Source organism: Apostichopus japonicus, chromosome 20, assembly GCF_037975245.1.
Source record: "Apostichopus japonicus isolate 1M-3 chromosome 20, ASM3797524v1, whole genome shotgun sequence".
Lineage (NCBI taxonomy): Eukaryota > Metazoa > Echinodermata > Holothuroidea > Aspidochirotida > Stichopodidae > Apostichopus > Apostichopus japonicus.
The window spans coordinates 32,371,402-32,391,046 of record NC_092580.1 but is presented as its reverse complement, the minus strand read 5'-3'; the positions used below and the strand labels follow the sequence as shown (position 1 = coordinate 32,391,046).

Here is a 19,645-nt window from a genome sequence, read left to right as displayed (position 1 = left end):
GTAAGTGCATGACATCACAACAGTATAGTCACACTATTGAAAGTGCGTGACATCACAAAAGTATAGCTACACTGTTGAATGTGCGTGACATCACAACAGTACAGTCACACTATTGCAAGTGCATGACATCACAACAGTATAGACACACTGTTGAAAGTGCGTGACATCACAGCAGTATAGTCACACTGTTGAAAGTGCGTGACATCACAACAGTATAGCCACACTGCTGAAAGTACGTGACATCACAACAGTATAGTCACACTATTGAAAGTGCGTGACATCATAACAGTATAGGCACACTGTTGAAAGTGCGTGACCTCACAACCGAATGCCATGTAGTGAGCCGCGCTGTTGCAAGTGTAATCACACCAGGAATCGGATAATTATATGTCGTCTCTGAACATATTTATATCACCTGTCGGATACATTAAGATTCCTACGATAGCAATGATGCATCCATCTGTCACGTTTCCCATGGCCAGTCATTTACACATGTGGAGTTATGGAATATATATAGTAGCTTGAACTGGGATTTGGTTATCAAGATAATCATTTGCTACAACATAAACATCTACATCTGGTGTTTTTGCATCTCAACTTGTAGCCGTATATGGAAGGATGAGGGGGAGGGGTGGGGTTGTCAGGCAGGCGGGTATGCATATACCATTCTCTAAGTGAAATTGTTTTGAGGTGATTGAGACTAGAGACAGTCCTATCACAATAGTTATCTTTAACACCAATTTTTCTTTCCTCTGAGGGGGGAGGAGGGGGGGGGCTGGTGTTGCACGATCCTATGGAGAAAAGTGGTTGTGGGAGTGGGGGCTGGGGTGGGTAGTAGAATAATTTACAACCATAGACCACTGTTTAGAAGATTGGTTAGAAAAATATACTGTTAACCATTCAGCCTATACTAGATGGCAGAAACAGTGTCAAAAGTCGTTAAAGTCGGCATCTCAAAATATTAATTACAAATAGGCCTAATTGCTGATATGTTTAAGGAAGCTAATATTCAGTACCGAACACACGAAGTAGACTATACGCTGGTTGACAGTCAACTTTCCTTAATGTCAATGCTCACGATTTTTGTATTTTACTGTGAAATTTCTTTGGGCTATATATTTATTATTTTTGTTAATTAAGCAAGGTATGTTCGACTGCGTCACAGAAGAGGTATGTCTACATACCCCCCCCTCCCTACCCATCCCCACCTCCTGCACCATCTTTCTAGGACATCAGTATTCAACCGTCCAAGTGACCATCATTGAAGGCAGATGCAAATATATTTTTCTCACTAACAAAGAGCAATATATTTTTCTCAGGGGATAAATTCCTCATGTCGATGGATAAAAACCCGAAACGCGCACAACGGTATTTGTAAAAGTATTTTCGCGTCAATGCGATACTTCCATGGTTTATTACAATCCATTAGGCCGCGGACGTTTAATCTCTTTATCCGGGGCCGCCGCGGAAAATTCATATCTTCCTCTCATTCCGCTATCTTCATCTTCTGTCTTTTAACTCCCATACCAGCCGACTTCACATTCTTTGTTAATCACGGGAAGACAAAATTAGAAGACTATTAAGATATTATGCTGTTTATAATTCAACCAAGTGTAATCATTATGGTTAATTACGGAGAAACCGCGCATGCCTGATATATGCACATTTGTTCAGTACAGTCGTTATTATATATACATGTATGTCTGTTTGTTATTGTGTGACCATATGTCCCCTCGTCACTGCAGCAGGTCCTCGTTAAACTTTGAAGCAGATCTGAAAATTCTTTGGTCTCTCTTGGCGCATACAAGGTTATATATATGATCTGCATGTATAAACATGTATATTTATCAGTTTAGGAATATGCCCTATAGTGTATGATATTCCGCGAGCACTTCCATTTATGAGAGTCAATGCATATTAACATGGACTGTTCTATCACACGATATATGCGTACGTTAACATAGTTAATAAACGGTCCTTCAGAATATCAATTGACTCCTAGTGAATACGTCCTTGAGCCCCCCCCCCCCCGCACCTCAATTCCAACTGTCATACAAAGAAACGGTATTTTTTGTTTGTTGTAGAGAATTCTGCATACCAAGAATTTTAACTCAGAAATTGTTCCCATTTTCTGTGGGAGAACACGTACCTCATTCTTTCTGACCAACCCTCCGCTCCCCGTGCATCATAGGCATTGGCTTTAGAGAGCGGAACTGAAAGAAAAAAAACAACCTCCTACTCCCTCTCCCACCCCACCCCAGTCCCCACCCGCCCTTTCGATTGATTAAACATTCAATTAGGTCAACTCTATGCTTAGACCAATATTACCTCCCACATTCGCTACATTCATAATGGCTTTACGGGATGAAAGCTATTTAATTATGATGACGGAAAACCCAATTTCGTGTATGACGACAAAGTGTATTCCCAAATTAGGTAGGCCTATATATATAGATATTGATGGCATTGCCTAATAACTCTATCAGATTAAAGATAAACCACGTGAACAAAGAACCAGCCCTGCAGACACGTCCTCTGTAAACGGGTGAATGAAACACCGATGATCCGTGGCTTCGATTCTCAAATCAAGTTTTATCTTGAAACAAAGCCGTTTATTACAGAGGCAGATGTATGATTTCAATTAAACACTATAGGAGGCTTTGCGGATACCCTTATTAGGCGTTCACTTTGACCGCCAGTTTCTTTGTCCTCCGATAGCCGTACATAACCCAGTCAGGGATACGGATGGCGAGCGAAAGTGATTGTTCTGGTGATCAATGGTTAAAACCACAGGAATATCCTGATTTAGACCTGTTTTTACCTCCATTTTTAGACTAATATTACAAACACATTACACACGGCGATCTCAGTGTGAAACGGTAACATATGTTTTGTACGCCAATTAAAGCAAAATGTCGGTGAAAAAAGCGTTAAAGGCCAAATCCATTCAAGACATAGCGTAATACAGTGCTTTGCTTTCCTAAACATTCCAAAATGAGTTTATTTCCTATTATTTTTTCTCTCAAAAAGTACCTCTGATACAGTGAAACATTCTTGTTTATTTCATTAGATGTTATGATGCGTATACAAATAGCCTATTTGTCCACATTATGATGCAAAATACGCATTCTCTAGCTGTAACGCCAGAGGAAATTAAATTTGGATCTAGCTTCTTAGAAGTCACATGAATTATTCCAAAATGTTAGCATTCCCAAAAATTGCTCAGACCTGTCAAAACTACAAAGTTCCTCAAAATTATTACTTCTACTTTTTACTTCTACCAAGTTTGTTCCCAAACTGTCCGTGCAGTATTACACAGAATTCTAACATTTCTCAGGTATGGGAAATGCTTTGAGGTTGGCGGTAAAATGTTTGTTTGAATTCGCAAATAAAGGACAAATTTTGGTACAATCTCTATCATAATTGAGGCCTAAGGAAGTAGGCTATATTGTTAACCTTGTCAGTAAAGATATCAGTTCAGTGCGTTTTTTGTATGACTAAATTGTTCGTTAGTGGTTTGATAATTTACTTCAAACTACGTGTCGGCCATGGTATATGGCATTAATTCCAACAGGCACCCAGACACAGGTTAAGATAGGGGCGGGCGGGGGGGGGGGGGGTAAAAGCAGGTGTAGGGACAATGTTCAGTGGTGTATAGAAGTAACAAAGCGCACTACCCGTATGACACATTAAAGAGGGACCATGCATGCCCCGTCTGGACCCCGGTGACGGGGTTGGGGACCTATTCATGCAAATTAAAAAAAAAAAAAAATTGATGTGTTTCTATTATATGAATTATTCAGGTGGAAACGCGTCTTCCAATGACAATTTTGTATTATAACTTTGCGGTACACCCAAACGAGATAAAAAAAAAATTACTATAGTCATTTCGGCAAATTCCGTTACTTATTAACTCAACAATTAGACACAGAGATAAAGCCATTTCTTTTCCTGTTCTTTCCAAACTCAATCAGGTTCCATGTTTTATCGACTAATCGGTCTGTATTCCGGCGTTAGCATCAGTTTACATTGTACCCGCACTTTACTTATATAGCCAAGAATGAATATTACGGGTACCACGCAATAATGTATAAACGATTACAAGCTGTACAACAAATGACGTCACAAAGACAGTGAAAGAACGACTTACCAGTGGCCCATCTTCGTGTAAGTCTCCCTGTACAATTTACTTAGGATTTGTATAAGCAACGGTAGGATATTTGTGACGGTAAATGATTTCTATACATAAGTTCCAGAACTGAATAGATTATTACAACCTTCTACGGAAGGGTACACGGGGAGGGGGGGGGGGAGTTGAGGGTGTGGGAATCTCATAACCATAAATATAGGGGGTGGACTTGCCTCCTTCAAATTTGAATATTGGGGGGGGGGGGAATGGGTGTCATTGTATTTTCGGGTGTGCAATTTGAAGGATTTCGAGCAGATTTCCGAATTTGGAAGAACAATTTTCTTAAACTCTTATCAAATTAAAATAAAACTGTTAGCAAACTGCTTATCCACTAGAGAGCTTGTGTAAGAGAATGTGTAAAAGTAAGTTGTCCTGACGTTTGGATCCTAGCAGGATCTTCTTCAAAGGCTAAATGACAAGTAACAGTAACAGAAGGGACAAAACACACACAGAATACAGTTTTTTTGTCCCTTCTGTTACTGTTACTTGTCATTTAGCCTTTGAAGAAGATCCTGCTAGGATCGAAACCGTCAGGCCAACTTACTTTTACACATTGTTAAACTCTTAGCAGAATCCATACACTCATTGTAAAAAGTGAAACATAACTTTCAGCATTATATTTACCTTACATTTAACATTGCCTTATACACCACAGCGGCAATGCCACTGAAACTCAGAGCAAGACTGGATTTTGGAGTCATTTCCATGGTGATAGTGCAATTTTGTGACCATGATCACTAGTCTGCCACGAACCGACTATGCGCAAAGTTACGCACGTGTAAGCCAAAAGCAGCAATAAACCTTTCACAAATCATACTGTGAGTCATGATACATATATGAACTTAGTTAAAATCATGATAACTCCCGAAGCAACTGTTTTGGCGGGCAACAACGAAAGTTTCAGTAAACTAAAAGTCCATGGGCGTCAACAGGTGGGGGACGGGGGGGGGGACATGTCCCCTCCCACTTTCAAAAGTGGAGGGGATATCATATCATTTGTCCCACCCACTTTTCAGAGTAGTTATTAAAAAAAAACACATGCATATGCGCGATTTTCTATTTAAGGTCAAGAAATCTGGACTCCCTGGGCCCCTGCTATCTATCACTTGCACCGTCATTTATCTCCCATTCTCCCAATATCCTAAATCTGCCCATTTAATTCGTTCGGGGGGGGGGGGGGAGACCATTCGAAAGTGTATTGAATCTTGCACACATGTTGTTTGTATGGGTTCCAAGGGATTAGGTAAGCCATACAGGTAGATGGTGATGAGTTACTATGTTCATATCACTACCTCCAGTCCCTTGGACTGGACGGACGAATAGGGGTGTAGGGGTTAAGTAATTAAGGCTACATGTATTCGCCGGATATGGTAGATCTTTATTGTTGAGTGCCGGCTAGGCGCTATACACACGCTCTGCGCGCGGTGCCTTTTTCTGATTATTATTATTAAAGTACCTGGGCACATAACAACTGACGTCTCGCACCTACATGCATGTATTATATATACCACTCCACTCATCCCGGAGGTGACGGCGCCACTTTTTCAATATTTCGTTTGAGATGGACGCTGTGTAATTCGTCTCCCTTGGTGTCAGAACGGCATCTTTCTACCAGTACTTTCTGTCGGAATTTAGGTTTTGTGAGACAAAATTTCTCCTCACAGATCTGGTTCTGATGTAACTAAAAACGACTCAGGAAAGCCGTCTCCTGCGATCTAGGGGGTCTTATGTACCCAAAATTTTCTGGTACGCTACGCGCCAACTAATGGTGGCGCTCCGCTTAGATAGTATAGTGTCCCCCTCACTTTCTGAAACCTGCTGACGCCCATGACTAAAACAGTGCGATCTTGAAATGAACAGCGACATCTATCGTGAACCCAATCGACTAAAATGATTCAACACTTTTGTTATAAGAAAGATTTCATAAAGTATCACTGTGAGTAATTTATATTGTGTAAAGCTGAATGTTAAATAAGCTACATAACCCCTCAACTGAATTGGTCAACTATAAGAGACGCCCGACTACACACAAAGGTATCAGGACACGAATGACGGGCGGGATTTGGGAGAGGGGTCCGAGCAGCTACGTGCACAGGCCCAAATGCAAGATCGGTGGGGCAAATTCTAAAACCCGCACGACTGATTTAAATATAGGCCTACATGGACAGACACCTAAATGGAAGAGATAAAAGCATATATATCGAGTTTTATGTAGTAGGAGGCGTGCGGCCATGGGGTCTTTGAAGCCGACACCAATGGGGGGGGGGGGGATCCAAGGATCCTCCATCCTAATAAAGGTGAAAAGCTTTAACGTTAGAATAATAATAATAATAATAATTGTAAGATTGTGAATTCTGAGGCATAATTAGACTATAAAGTAATTAGGTCTCACCACTGATGGAATGGTCTAATTCTTCCCAATGAATGTAAACATCCAGCGAGTGAATGGTTTCCCTCGACTGACGATGTGGTTGGGGAAGGGATGCCCGGCCGGCCGTTTCTTGCTGAAGCCACTTAACCCCAATCCAAACAGTTCCGAAAGCGTTACTGCCAACTTGCATTTGCGTTGCATGCGAATTAGTGATTAGGGATCATGGGCGGAGGACCTTCCAATATTGAGGCCTATTGAAGCAGTAATTAACGCCTGTGCTGTATCCGAGCTAATTATACTGACATCCGCAGATTAAAGTTTTTCACGGAATATATCACACTAAAAAAAGCTTATGCAAGTAAATTTCATCGTAACTTAATAAATATCGTCTTTATAAAGTGGCGACAACTGCCTTCTGTGATCCAGCCTGCCATGACTTTGTAATTAAATCTATTCTCTAAGCAAACAAAAATATGCCAGTTTTTATTATCTAACAAGGAGTACAACGAAAGAAACAACCCGAAACAAAAACCATTGTATATTCCTCGTGATGTTGACTGCCGAACAGGTACAACCTGTTGTCATAGGAGGGATGAAATTATTGTACTGCTGTACCACCTCCACCGCGAAACTTTCCTCGTTTGACAAGTTATTTCCACAAAGTAATTGCAAAGTTCAACGAAGGTTTTACAACAAGAATTTAGCACCATAATCTATCATTGTGTAACGTTAAACTTGTATTTGTGGTAATCCTCCATTGACGATTGAATAACGTTTGCAGTAGTACTTTGTCACTGCGTTGTATGTCCTTCATGTAGTGGGCTCTTATTTGCTTTGCTGTTGGTACTAGTTACGCGAACTTTTTTGTCGCATGTGTACAGCAGTCTGTACACTAACATACATAACTAGCTTAGGCCAACGTTGATACGTAGACTAAGTTTCAATCTAACCAGTTAACTTTGATAAGTTATTATGACAAATTATTAATAAGCTAGGGTCTTTTCAGATATTTCTAATGGTGGAGAATATATAAACTCTTCTTGTTGATGTTGACAACAACGAAGGATTGCCAAGTCAAGTCACTATTCAGTTCTTTTCGGTTTTATCTACATTTGTCTTGAACTACCACTACCAGTCTGCAGTAGGCCTACAGTAGCATCATATTCAGCTAAATGATAGTAGGTTAATGCAGTGTTTTGAACAATGAACCAAAGCAAAACATTGAAATATTCCTGAACGTAAAAACTAAAATATGGTTAACATTGACTACAGGTTTCACCCTAACACGAGTAACACTAACAGTTGAATATTTCTAGGCTAGCCCCAGTCAGACTCAAGACACAATTTGCTTTTAATGAGCAAATGAATGTTAACTCGTTTTAATTTGATCTAGTGATAGTTGGGATTTGCTCTCCCATAAATAACCATTTTACCTGCAAAGCTACTGTCGCATGGTAGTCCGATACACTTAAGACGTTAAACTAGCAAAGTTTACTCATTATTGACTAAATGTCTCCAATTTCTACATATCTAGCCTTTCCAATATGTTATCAACATGCACATGAAACATCGACATTTAATAAAAAAATTGACAAAGTTTTTTCTGTAGTAATATCTTCACAAAAAATGACAACTTTATACAGTACTGTATATGAAATCAGATCTAACATGATTTCTCCTCATTTTGGTTTTGCTTTTTCACATTAGCTAATTTGAAGGAGCTGTGCTTTTGAGTGATGGACCCTGAAAATTGGAAGAATGAAATTCTATGCCGGGACAAGCAGTTGTCCATTTTATTGTCTCTTATGGGGAAAGTAAGTTAGTAACAATACTGAGTATAAATGAAACTTGTGCAATTAAAAATTGGACCAATTATGGCCTCCATATGCATTCTTCTATGAATAGCAAAGCTATGTTTTTGATGTAGGGTGAGCCTCTAGGAGATGGGTGGGGAGGAAGGGGAGGGGGTGTGGGAGGGATGAGAAAACCATGTGAATATTTTTATTGCAAATGTTTTTTTATAAAGTGTGTATGTCTCTTCATGAAAGGATTATAGGTTGGACATTTTCTGACTGTGTAATTTAACATGTTAGATTGTTTGTTTAAATGTAAAATGTATGGGGAGCGTGGTGGCCAATTGGATAAGGCATCGGACTTGTGATCCAAGGATTACAGGTTCGAGTCCTGGCCAGATCATTGCGTTGTGTCCTTGGGCAAGGCACTTTATCCATTGCCTCTCTTCACCAAGTTGTATAAATCGTGACTTGCGAGGTACTTGTTAATATAGTTGTGTGCGTCGGTTTGTGGCTGCACCCTATTGGAAGTCCCCAGGGGGACATATGATTGTGGTGCACTGTGGTGCCCCAGGAGAGATTGTTTGATGATTGTTTGAGATTGATACCAATGACCAGGGTTAAGTTGTAAAGTCGTGTGAGAGGGCCTTGGCCTTGAACAAGACTGTAAACCTAAAATAATAAAAGTCATCAGTATTTTGTTTCTTGCAACAATTAATGGGTACTTTACAGAAATGTGACTTCTCAGTCACCCCACCCCACCCCTCTTTGCCCTCACTGCCAGAATAGTAAAACAACTGCGATTGATGGAAACATTATTTCTGTTAGGAAAAGGTAATGCAAACCAGAAAATATCTTCTTTCTTTGTCACAGAACTCGCAGGCAACCCCTCCAGCTATCTTCATCTACGGCCACTCTTCAACAGGTAAAACATTTTTAAGTCGAAAGATTATTGAGGCTAAAGGAGCACCTCAGGCCTTTGTGAACTGCATAGAATGTCAGTCACAACGCCTGTTGTACGAGGACATCCTCGGACAGCTATCAGGAATGTTACCCTGTGTCCAGAACGACTATGCCAGATATGCTAGATGTGAGACTGCCAATGATTTTGTGAGACTGCTCAAAAATCTGATTGCCAATGAAAAATGGGAGAAAGAAACGGTTTACATCGTAAGTTTACAAACTGATGTATTTTTCAGAAAAAAGAACTTTTTGATTTGCAAGGTACAAAAACACAAAGCAGTTATCCATGCAAACTGCCCTATGGACAACCAGAAGGGGGGCAGGGTGGGGAAGGGGGGGTAGAATTATCCCTATTAATATCACATTAATTTTTTTTCATCTATTTGGCAGCATGAATCCCAAAGCTGAGTGACTTTTTTTGGCAACAGTTATCTGTGCTATTTGTTGACCTTATTTCTACTTTCAGTAATATTTGCTAAAAATATGAAAATTGACGTTTCTATCGAATGTCGTAACAGAAGCCTCTCTCTCAAGATCAGCTTAAAATAAATGTTAAGCAAGGTTTGTCTATTCCCAAAGTGATTTGTTATGTCTAGCCTTCTATGCATTCCTCTGCCTATTCATAATGCTTCACATGTGTCACAAACCTTGGGTAAAAACTGCATTTTTACAGACTTAATGGACTTGGTTTTCTCATCATTTCTCTCCTCGTCAGGTGCTCGACAACGCAGAGAGGCTCCGTAACATGGAAGGTCACATCCTTCCAGTATTTCTACGGCTCTCAGAGTTGTGCGATTGCAATGTGTGTGTGATATTACTCACTCAGATCATTTGGGAGAAGTTTAATGCAACCTCTGGATACCTTGATCCTGTCAAAATAAACTTTCCAGACTACAGCAAAAGTAAGTCGAAGCAGCTGGTTAGATTCCAACCTCAAAATAAACGACGAGCGCAATATATCATTGATACTCAACTGAAGGGGTTTAATTAGCTTTTGCGACAAACTTGATACAGTATGGCTTCTCAGTAAACATAAAACTAGAAGGAAAACTTAGGTCATTGGTTCGAACCCTGTTCTTGAAAAGTTATGGTGGCTTATGGCATAGGCCTACAAAGCTGTGACCAATTTTGTGCAGGTCATTTTCTCTATACTTATTTCGGTGTTGATATATTCACCTCTGCTCCTTAAATGCAATTATTTATGATGATTATGACGTTAACTTCTCAGACCTGGCATGAAAAGATATTCTACGGTCACATTTATGTTTTGCAGATGGAAAGAGGAACACATTTCTAAGCATCCTGGGGAAATATTTGCTCTTTAATATCATCATCTTGAAATTGCCAACAGTTTACTTTGTATCTGAAGTAAAGCCCAATTTTTTTTTATTCGTTTTTGTGTTCTGGTTAACATTTCATACTATTGTTTTTACTTGTTGATCTCGTTGTTCCAAAGTCACCTTAACAAGGTGAAATTAAACTTGTAAGAATGAATTTGGTGTATTTGTTTGGTATGGAATCCTGAAGTAGGAAATTGGATTTAAATTTAAAAAAAAAAAAATTGTTTACTTCAAGGTCCCTTTTTTGTGAAATAAATGTATCGACTACATTTTGAGTGTTAATCAAACATGGTCTGTAGGAATTGAATGCAAATGTCATCAAGATGCTTAGAATATGTTCTTCTGTTTTAGGTCTGTCACAAAAATAATAGCACCCTTGGTCTACTGGATTACTGTTGGATTCCGCACTTGCTGTTTCTCACAACAGAGAGCTACCTTGCTAAATTAGAAACTATTTTTATGCCTCAAATCTTATTTTCAGCATAGAGGGAAAAGATCAAAGAAATTTATGGCTAGAATGGGATTTGAACCAGTGGTCACTGGTTCGAATCCCGTTCCCAGTCAGCTTTCGATTTAATATTAATCACCATAAAGCTGTTTCTTACAACAGAGACCTACCTTGCTAAATTAGGGAGTGCTAAAATTGCTAAAATAAAAATAAAATTGCTAAAATAGGAAGTGTTAGCTCAGTGTTTAACGCCAGTGCCTTTTTCAATCATAAGGTCCCGAGTTCGAGTCACTCCAAGATTAATGTATGTCGTCCAGTTACAGAGTTGTTGACAATTGACAATTCATAAACATGGACGTTAAAATATGAATCTAAGAGACTGACTTCGGTCAGCTTGTGGCTTTGATAAGCCAATGATGGCTTCTTCGCGAGTTCCTGCTTGCAGGAGGATCTAAAATACATACATACAAATTAGAAACTATTGTTATGCCTCAAATCTTATTATCACTATAAAGTGAAAATATCAAAGAAATTAATGGCTAGAACAGGATTTGAAACCAGTGGTCACTGGTTTGAAATCCTGTTTCCAGTCAGCCTTTGAATATTGATTACTGTAAAGCCTAGAAATCATGTCAATCTGAGGGCAGTATTGCAAATGTTTGTTGACACTACTTGTTGTATCCTTTTGCTGCTTTTGTGCCAGATTCTCAAACATTATTCTCTGTTTTTTTAAACAGATGAGTTACTTCAAATTATGACGTTAGATGCTCCAAAGGAATATTCGGTGGCTTTCTACTCATCTTATGTTAACCTGTTACTCAGTATATTCCACATGGCTTGCAGGGATTTGTCAGAGTTGCGACATCTGGTAGGTCCGACTAACTATTATTGTTGTGTTTTCAGGTTTCGTGGCTTCTTGTCACTGTGTAGCATCTATCGTACATTTAACACATCAATTATTTCATAGAATCTCTCAAACTTTCCTTATTGTACTGTTCTGTTTTTCTTCACACTTAGTCATATTAGTAGACAAACTTACAGTACTAGCAAATGTGATGTTAAAAATGAGATTGTTCAATATTTCTTTTCAGATATTTCTGTTGACATTCCCTGTCAGTATACTCGTACCTGCATGTAGAAACTTCTCCAGGGAAAGAGCAGTGAAACATTGTAGCTTGTGCAATTGTTTGTTGTATGTCATTCCTTCATTCTGTATAATTCATTAGGAATAACATTAAATAAAGAAACGTGATGTAGAAGCAAACTAACGCTGATTGTACGAAGCAGATAGAATTGTACAGACAACATATATCATAAAGGTCTTCCATTTTATATTTATTCCGCCAAAGAGTCAAACAAAAACTACTTTATGATTTGATTGATCATTTCAGGCATTGATAAACTTTCCAAAATACATCGAGCCCATCGAGAAAGGAGATGCTACAGAGGGTGATGCCCACAAACTCTGGAGGAACATCGAACCTCACTTAAAGAAAGCTCTACAAACAGTCTTCTTAAGGGAGGTGTCCAGGTTAGTTAAGGGTACTATGAAACAGTCTTCTTGAGGGAGGTGTCCAGGTTAGTTAAGGGTACTACAAAACAGTCTTCTTGAGGGAGGTGTCCAGGTTAGTTAAGGGTACTATGAAACAGTTTTCTTGAGGGAGGTGTCCAGATTAATTAAGGGTACAATGGAACAGTCTTCTTGAGAGAGGTGTCCAGGTTAGATCAGGATACTACGGGCATGTTTTTCTCAAGAACTAGTAGAATTGTCAGCATTTGTGAAAGTTTGAAAAGGACAGTCACAATTTTCAAAAGATGCTGGTACTCTAACCCCCAAAAGTGTATGAAACAAGACCTATAAACAAACGGTCCATGTAAAAGTTGCATGCTTATATTTATACATGAATTGACCTTCTGGTAATGAATTATACTGATAGCCTGATTTCTAAGTATTATATAAAAAAAAATTAAAAAATCTAGTTACTTGAGATTTTCCTCAATGAGATTGCTTTGCCATGGATAGTTGCCCATGATCAGGTAAATGTATTGCTACCATAGGGCTGGTTACCTCAATGGTGGCAGACTATGGCACACAAGAACTATTAAGATTGCAGATGAAAAGCTATCGGAAAATGTTCTAATCAGTTTTGTGTATGTAAACAAACTATTAAGAAACAAATTGCTGACATGGAAATAATGTACTCCATATATTTATGTACTCCATATTTGTCTATATTTCGTATTCAAATCTTGCAGCTCTCAATGGGAACAATACCAGTTGAGTGACACCAGCACCCTGCCACCTCTTCTGTCGGCAAGGGCTCATGTAGAATTACCATTCTACTCCAAGTTTCTTTTAATAGCTGCCTATTTGGCTTCCTACAACCCTGCCAAGTCAGATAGGAGGTTCTTTGCAAAGAGTCATGGGAAAATTCAGCAAACAAAGAGAATGAAAAAGGCCGAGGTTTGCAAATCTTTTTTACCTTAGTGATGAAATGATAGATAAATACAAAATTTCGTTCGATAATTTGTTGTTATTGGAATTGATATGATCACATTCTAAATTACTGCTAATAATTAAAAAGTGCTACTAGATAAAGATTACTTGTCTATTTATGTACAGAAATGATTGCAACATTCCAGAAATTAAAATTGATAATGTTGAGTCAAACTTCCTTTTATCACATATACAGAAATATTAATTTGTAAGGGTGGTTCTAAATAACAAATAGTATTTATAATGGACCCTAGAAAAGCATTGCTATTTTTAAAATATATGATAATATTATAGATAGCTATTGATGAATGTCAAATTGTGAGTCCAAATTATGAGTTGGTCTTGCAACCATTTGTGCCTTGTTTATCCATTGGTTACATTAATGAGTATTATGTTTAAACCCCCAAATAACTCTCATTTTGTTATAATATTGTTGGTCAATGAATTGTTGAATAATGTTAGAACCTATTTTCCTTTTTGTTTTGCTAATCGATGTGATATTTAACACAGTTTTTTGAGCTAAGATTGATAAATTTTTGGATGCTAAGTTTGATATTAAAACTTCCATTACCATGGCAATGAAAATTAAAGTTGGTTTTAAGCATTATAGTTATACATTGCTAAAATCCCTTGATGCAATTGATTAGCTTGACTAATTAGGTTTTGTTCTAATTTATGAAGAAATTGTCAAAACATTTTCCAGCTCTGTTTTTGCAGTTCTTAATACAAATATCAAGAAATCTCCAGGGATGTGGTCAGGAATATTTGAGTGCCGGGTGGATTTGTGTGGTAGTGTGATCCACGTCTTGGGGGAGGGGTCTAAGGGGTGGTGGTGTCCCTTCCAGTTTGGAAAATGTTTGCAAATGAAGTATGCTTAGATGGGATATGGTGCGCTCTTTTGCCTATTCTGGAGCTAACTTCTGTGCCAAGTATTCACCCATATTTTGGTAATGGTAACATTTGTTAAATTAAAAATCAAGAATAGTGCCGGAAATGTTTAAATACTATTTGTGGCCTTTGGACCTGCCGGGTGCAATCCCACTGTCCGGAGTGAGCACATTCCTGGTCTCTGGTTACAATATGTTGAGGAGTGAGTCTACTTTGTTTATTACTCGTTAGCTAACAATCCTTTGTTTATTACTCGCTAGTTAACGATCCTTTGTTTAAAATCATCTTCAGGGTATTGTCTAAGTTTGATCAATTTACAGTCTTCATTTGAATAATATTCAGTAGGTTCATTTAAATTGCTGTCCAAGCATAAAGAGCTATATTAAGGTACTGCCACTGTTTGCCATTATTATAGACATCTATGGTAGTTTTCATTCTTTCTAATATTTTAGTTTTAATCCAAAGAGGATGTTGTTCTTTCTTTATTTTCAGACCAGCAGCCAATTGACTGGACCAAAGGCATTCCAGTTAGAAAGATTAATGGCCATCTTTTATAGCATTGTGGATGTCAGAGTAGCACCCACTGCGCATATATTCTCTCAGGTCAGTGTAAACCTTTAGTTTGTGATGGCTTTAGGGTGACTTTGTATTACTCAGGATGCAAGAAGCCCAGTAATGAACTAAACATTCCCAGAAATGTATCATAGTTAGTATGTGTAGCTAATGGTCATCAATGTATTAACAGGGAGAGGAAGAAAGCTGGGAAATAATTATCTTCATTGTAATTGAAAAGATATATGTCACATGGAACATCTTCTCCTGAGTAGACCTAGCGTAACGGATCCATAAAACTTGACAGTTCGATGTTTGAAGGTTATTTGCAAATTTAGTAGTCAATGACAATAACTTTCGGTCTGGATTCTTATATACAAAGTAGGCTAGGCTATTTATCTCTTCTGTTAGGCTTGGTGTTAAAATACTTTTTGTAAAAATACCTGTAGACATCGAAAGATGTTACCTTGCATTTATAATCACCTACTGTAAGCCTACTACTTTATTATTAGTAGTATAATCATCATCATGATCAACATCATCATTCACTTTAATTTTTTTTTATCAACATACAAACAATGTAGGTTGAATATGTATGCTTTCATACATTAAATATAAGATTAAATGTACAAAGAGATCAAAAAGTAATATCAGTGGATTAATACACAAGATCAATGGTTTGACACATAGCAAAACTCCAGGTAATACAGTATTATGTGTAACTGAATATTCAATAGCTATGTGAATAATTGTATTGCTGTTAACATGAGCTCTGCATAATAATATTAGTTTGAGAACTTTGTTTGTGCAAGTTACCAGTCTGCCTTGTATTATGATTATGTATATCTTTATTGTATGTAAAATTACATGTTAAAACATTATTAATAGAACGGTAAGCAAAAGTAGCAATGTGAACATTAATAAGGTCAGGAAATTTAAGGAGATTGAGAGAAGCATATAGCTTGCTGGTGTGATCATTGAAGGAAGCAAAAGAAATATGACAAATTGCTTTCTTTTGGAGTGCAGAAGTTTCTTGATATTAGAATATATTGAACTGCACCGAACAGTCACGCAGTAAGTGAGATGGGGATGAATAAGAGTGAAATAAAAAGAACGAAGAACTTGTCTCGGTAGTGAATGCTTACAATTGAGAGAATACCAACACCTCGGGCAATCTTTGTAGAGATTGAATTACCGTGTTTATTTCACGTCAAGCCAGAGTCAATAGTAAACCCAAGAAACGTAATATAATCTACTCTTTTAAGATATTTATAAACAGTATTCATCCTCTCGGAATCTGTTGAAAGTTGTGAATGGTATTCTGAGTGAACAATAGCATTTAATCCAGTGAAGGCAGAGGCCTCTAATACCATAATGAGAAAGTTTCATAATCAAAATTTGGTGGTCCTTGGTATCGAACGCTTTCCACAAATCTAAAAATATATCGCAATAAGCATGGCACCTATCAGAATTACTGATTTATTTTGTTGTGACTCTGGTCATTGTTACCATCATTACCATCATGAAATATATGACTTTATCGTTATTATCATCATCATGATCATTATTTGTAATATTATTTCTTCCACAGATTTCTACTTTAGTCACCTTACAATTGTTATCACAGATTGGGTCAGGTGATCAGCTGGATGCTCCAAAGTACAGATGCTGCGTGTCTCTAGATTTTATAAGATCGGTGTCAAGGTATTTGGAAATTTCTGTATAACATTTCTATAAAATATATCACAACCATTTAAACCCATTTTCTCTCCTTCCAAAACATTGTGAGAAAGGAAAGCAAATTTTTCATACGAATAATGATATATGTGCAAGACAAGTCCCTTACAGTTCAATGTATGCTTTTGCCTGTTTTGAAAGTATATTTTAAAATCAAATGCAGTTATTGGTTTGTTATGATTGATGAAGTTGGTAACTTGGGTAGTGCAAATGACACATTGTGATTGGATCATCAAATGTTCCTACTTGTGAAAATATCTCTACTTGGCTTCCTCCTCTTTAATAAATGATGTCAAGGATTCAAAATTAATCTCTCTGTTGTCTCAGTCTCAATAGATTTGACAAGAAGATAGAATTTTCAAACAGTAACTACTTCTTACAGGATCATCAGTTAAACCAAACTTTTTGGTAGATAAATGCTTGGTTTGGTTAATATTAAAAAAAAAAGTTTCCAGAATGTCTTTGATACATTTTAAGGAATATTCAGTAAAGCAGTACTTAGCAGTAAATGTGAAAAATATGTGAAAAGTTCCTTTGCCATTATCTCTAATATCTCTCACAATCCATCTGATTAGTTGAACTTTCCAAGTTTCATTCCGATGATCAAGACACTTTATTTGATATCGTGTCAGTGGTTTCATATACAGCTTCGGCTTGCGTATAATGATTGTTAAGTTGTCTGACATGTCTTGCTGACTCATATGTCAGAATCCACTGGAATAATTAAATAATTAAAAATCAATCACAATCTCTGAATGAAGAACATCTACAGCCGTGATATAGTTTTGAAGTTTTGATCAATCGTGATGATATTTTAATTATATTCAATTATATTTGGCATTGTGATACATTGGCATGTTTTAATTCCCTTACCTCAACCAAATGAAGTATTAACACCCAAGTGCAGCCAGTGTGCTGCGTTTACAGAGCAGTTTGACTGTAGCGCTACTACTATTCTACAGATTAAATTTCACATCTTTTCTCCTCTGATAGCTTATACCATATTTGTTAACCCTGTTCATTTATGCCATAAATTATTATGTTATTGACAAACTGCGTATGAAGTAAAAAAGACAGCTGTGAGGGTAGAAATATAAGAAGATGATTCGGTAATGGTTCATTTCTACAAGTGTGCTCTTCAAAGACAAAACCAAAAATCAGTCACGGTCATTCGGTCTTCCCATGAAGAAGATGACGCTAGGCGGAGGAACTGAAACATCAAGCTTGTTATATTTTAAACGTTTCTCTTTCTTGTTTTGTTACAGAACTGTCAATTTTGAGGTCATGAAATACCTGTATGAGTTTGCTGCTTGAACGAAACACGTCCACCACAAGATGAAGACAAAGTGAGTGGACAAGTGTGTCTTGTTTGCGTTAACTATGTGTACAAGCCAAATGAAACACATCAACCACAAGATAAAGACAAACGTGAGTGGACAAGTGTGTCTTGTTTGCGTTAACTATGTGTACAAGCCAAATGAAACACATCAACCACAAGATAAAGACAAACGTGAGTGGACAAGTGTGTCTTGTTTGCGTTAACTATGTGTACAAGCCAAATGAAACACATCAACCACAAGATAAAGACAAACGTGAATGGACAAGTGTGTCTTGTTTGCGTTAACTAGGTGTACAAGCCAAATGAAACACGTCCACCACAATATAAAGACAAACGTGAGTGGACAAGTGTGTCTTGTTTGTGTTAACTATGTGTACAAGCCAAATGAAACACGTCAACCACAAGATAAAGACAAACGTGAATGGACAAGTGTGTCTTGTTTGCGTTAACTAGGTGTACAAGCCAAATGAAACACGTCCACCACAATATAAAGACAAACGTGAGTGGACAAGTGTGTCTTGTTTGCGTTAACTATGTGTACAAGCCAAATGAAACACATCAACCACAAGATAAAGACAAACGTGAATGGACAAGTGTGTCTTGTTTGCGTTAACTAGGTGTACAAGCCAAATGAAACACGTCCACCACAATATAAAGACAAACGTGAGTGGACAAGTGTGTCTTGTTTGTGTTAACTATGTGTACAAGCCAAATGAAACACGTCCACCACAAGATGAAGACACATGTGAGTGGACAAGTGTGTCTTGTTTGCTTTAACTAGGTGTACAAGCCAAATGAAACACGTCCACCACAAGATAAAGACAAACGTGAGTGGAAAAGTGTGTCTTGTTTGCTTTAACTATGTACAATCCAAACGATAAATTACTTCTGGATGCTAAGAGGGTTATAGATCCAAGGGTGTCTCTCTGTCTAAGCTGGTTGGTGGTTTAGTATCAAAGGCATCAAAAATGTTACACATGAAACAACATGTCTTTATTGTCCTAACAGGTTGTATTGCTTTTACAGTACAGAATATTAAGACAAGATTCGTTGGACTGTCCTGTCTAATTTGTCTTTATGTGTAATTATATTATAAGACGAGAGGAGAGGCTGCAAGACTTATAGAACCACAGCAATGATCTTTTTGTAAGAAAAAGATGATGCTTTTCAGTGGAGAATTGGACAAAAAAAATCAAGGAATATTTGTTGATACCAGTTTGAAGTGAGTCACGAAGGATGGGAGATTCTAGCTCTTCTACAAACTGATTCAGAACTGAACAGAATTCAGAACCTACTTGTTTCATCTTGGAACTTCTGAACATCATACTGTCTAACGAAAGAATCCAGAAAAGGTAATCCATGTGATGCAGACGGCTTTCAAATGAAGCGAACTAGACAAGGATACTGGTGGAGAGATAGCAATGTGATAACAGACTGAACATGAAACCCTGACAAGTTTTTGGGAAACATAGTTAAAGTCCAGACAATGCTTCCTCACAATCTTCCTCCTTGAATATTTAATTAAGTG

The 19,645-nt window shown here is 37.7% G+C and overlaps 1 protein-coding gene across 3 annotated transcripts; it reads left to right on the top strand.

Moving 5' to 3' along the window:
* Positions 1-7,068: 7,068 nt before the first annotated feature.
* LOC139961672 (origin recognition complex subunit 5-like) lies at positions 7,069-19,429 on the top strand. 3 transcript variants are annotated; one of them, XM_071961059.1, is made up of 10 exons: positions 7,069-7,222; positions 8,268-8,374; positions 9,227-9,523; positions 10,032-10,218; positions 11,842-11,972; positions 12,496-12,635; positions 13,361-13,568; positions 14,982-15,092; positions 16,633-16,745; positions 18,044-19,429. In XM_071961059.1, exons 2-10 carry the CDS (start codon positions 8,297-8,299, stop codon positions 18,090-18,092), a joined length of 1,314 nt encoding a protein of 437 aa, XP_071817160.1. In that variant the 5' UTR covers positions 7,069-7,222; positions 8,268-8,296; the 3' UTR covers positions 18,093-19,429. The 3 variants fall into 3 exon arrangements, with proteins under 3 accessions (XP_071817160.1, XP_071817161.1, XP_071817162.1); XM_071961060.1 differs by having other exon boundaries at positions 7,167-7,283; XM_071961061.1 differs by having other exon boundaries at positions 7,177-7,306.
* Positions 19,430-19,645: the final 216 nt, after the last annotated feature.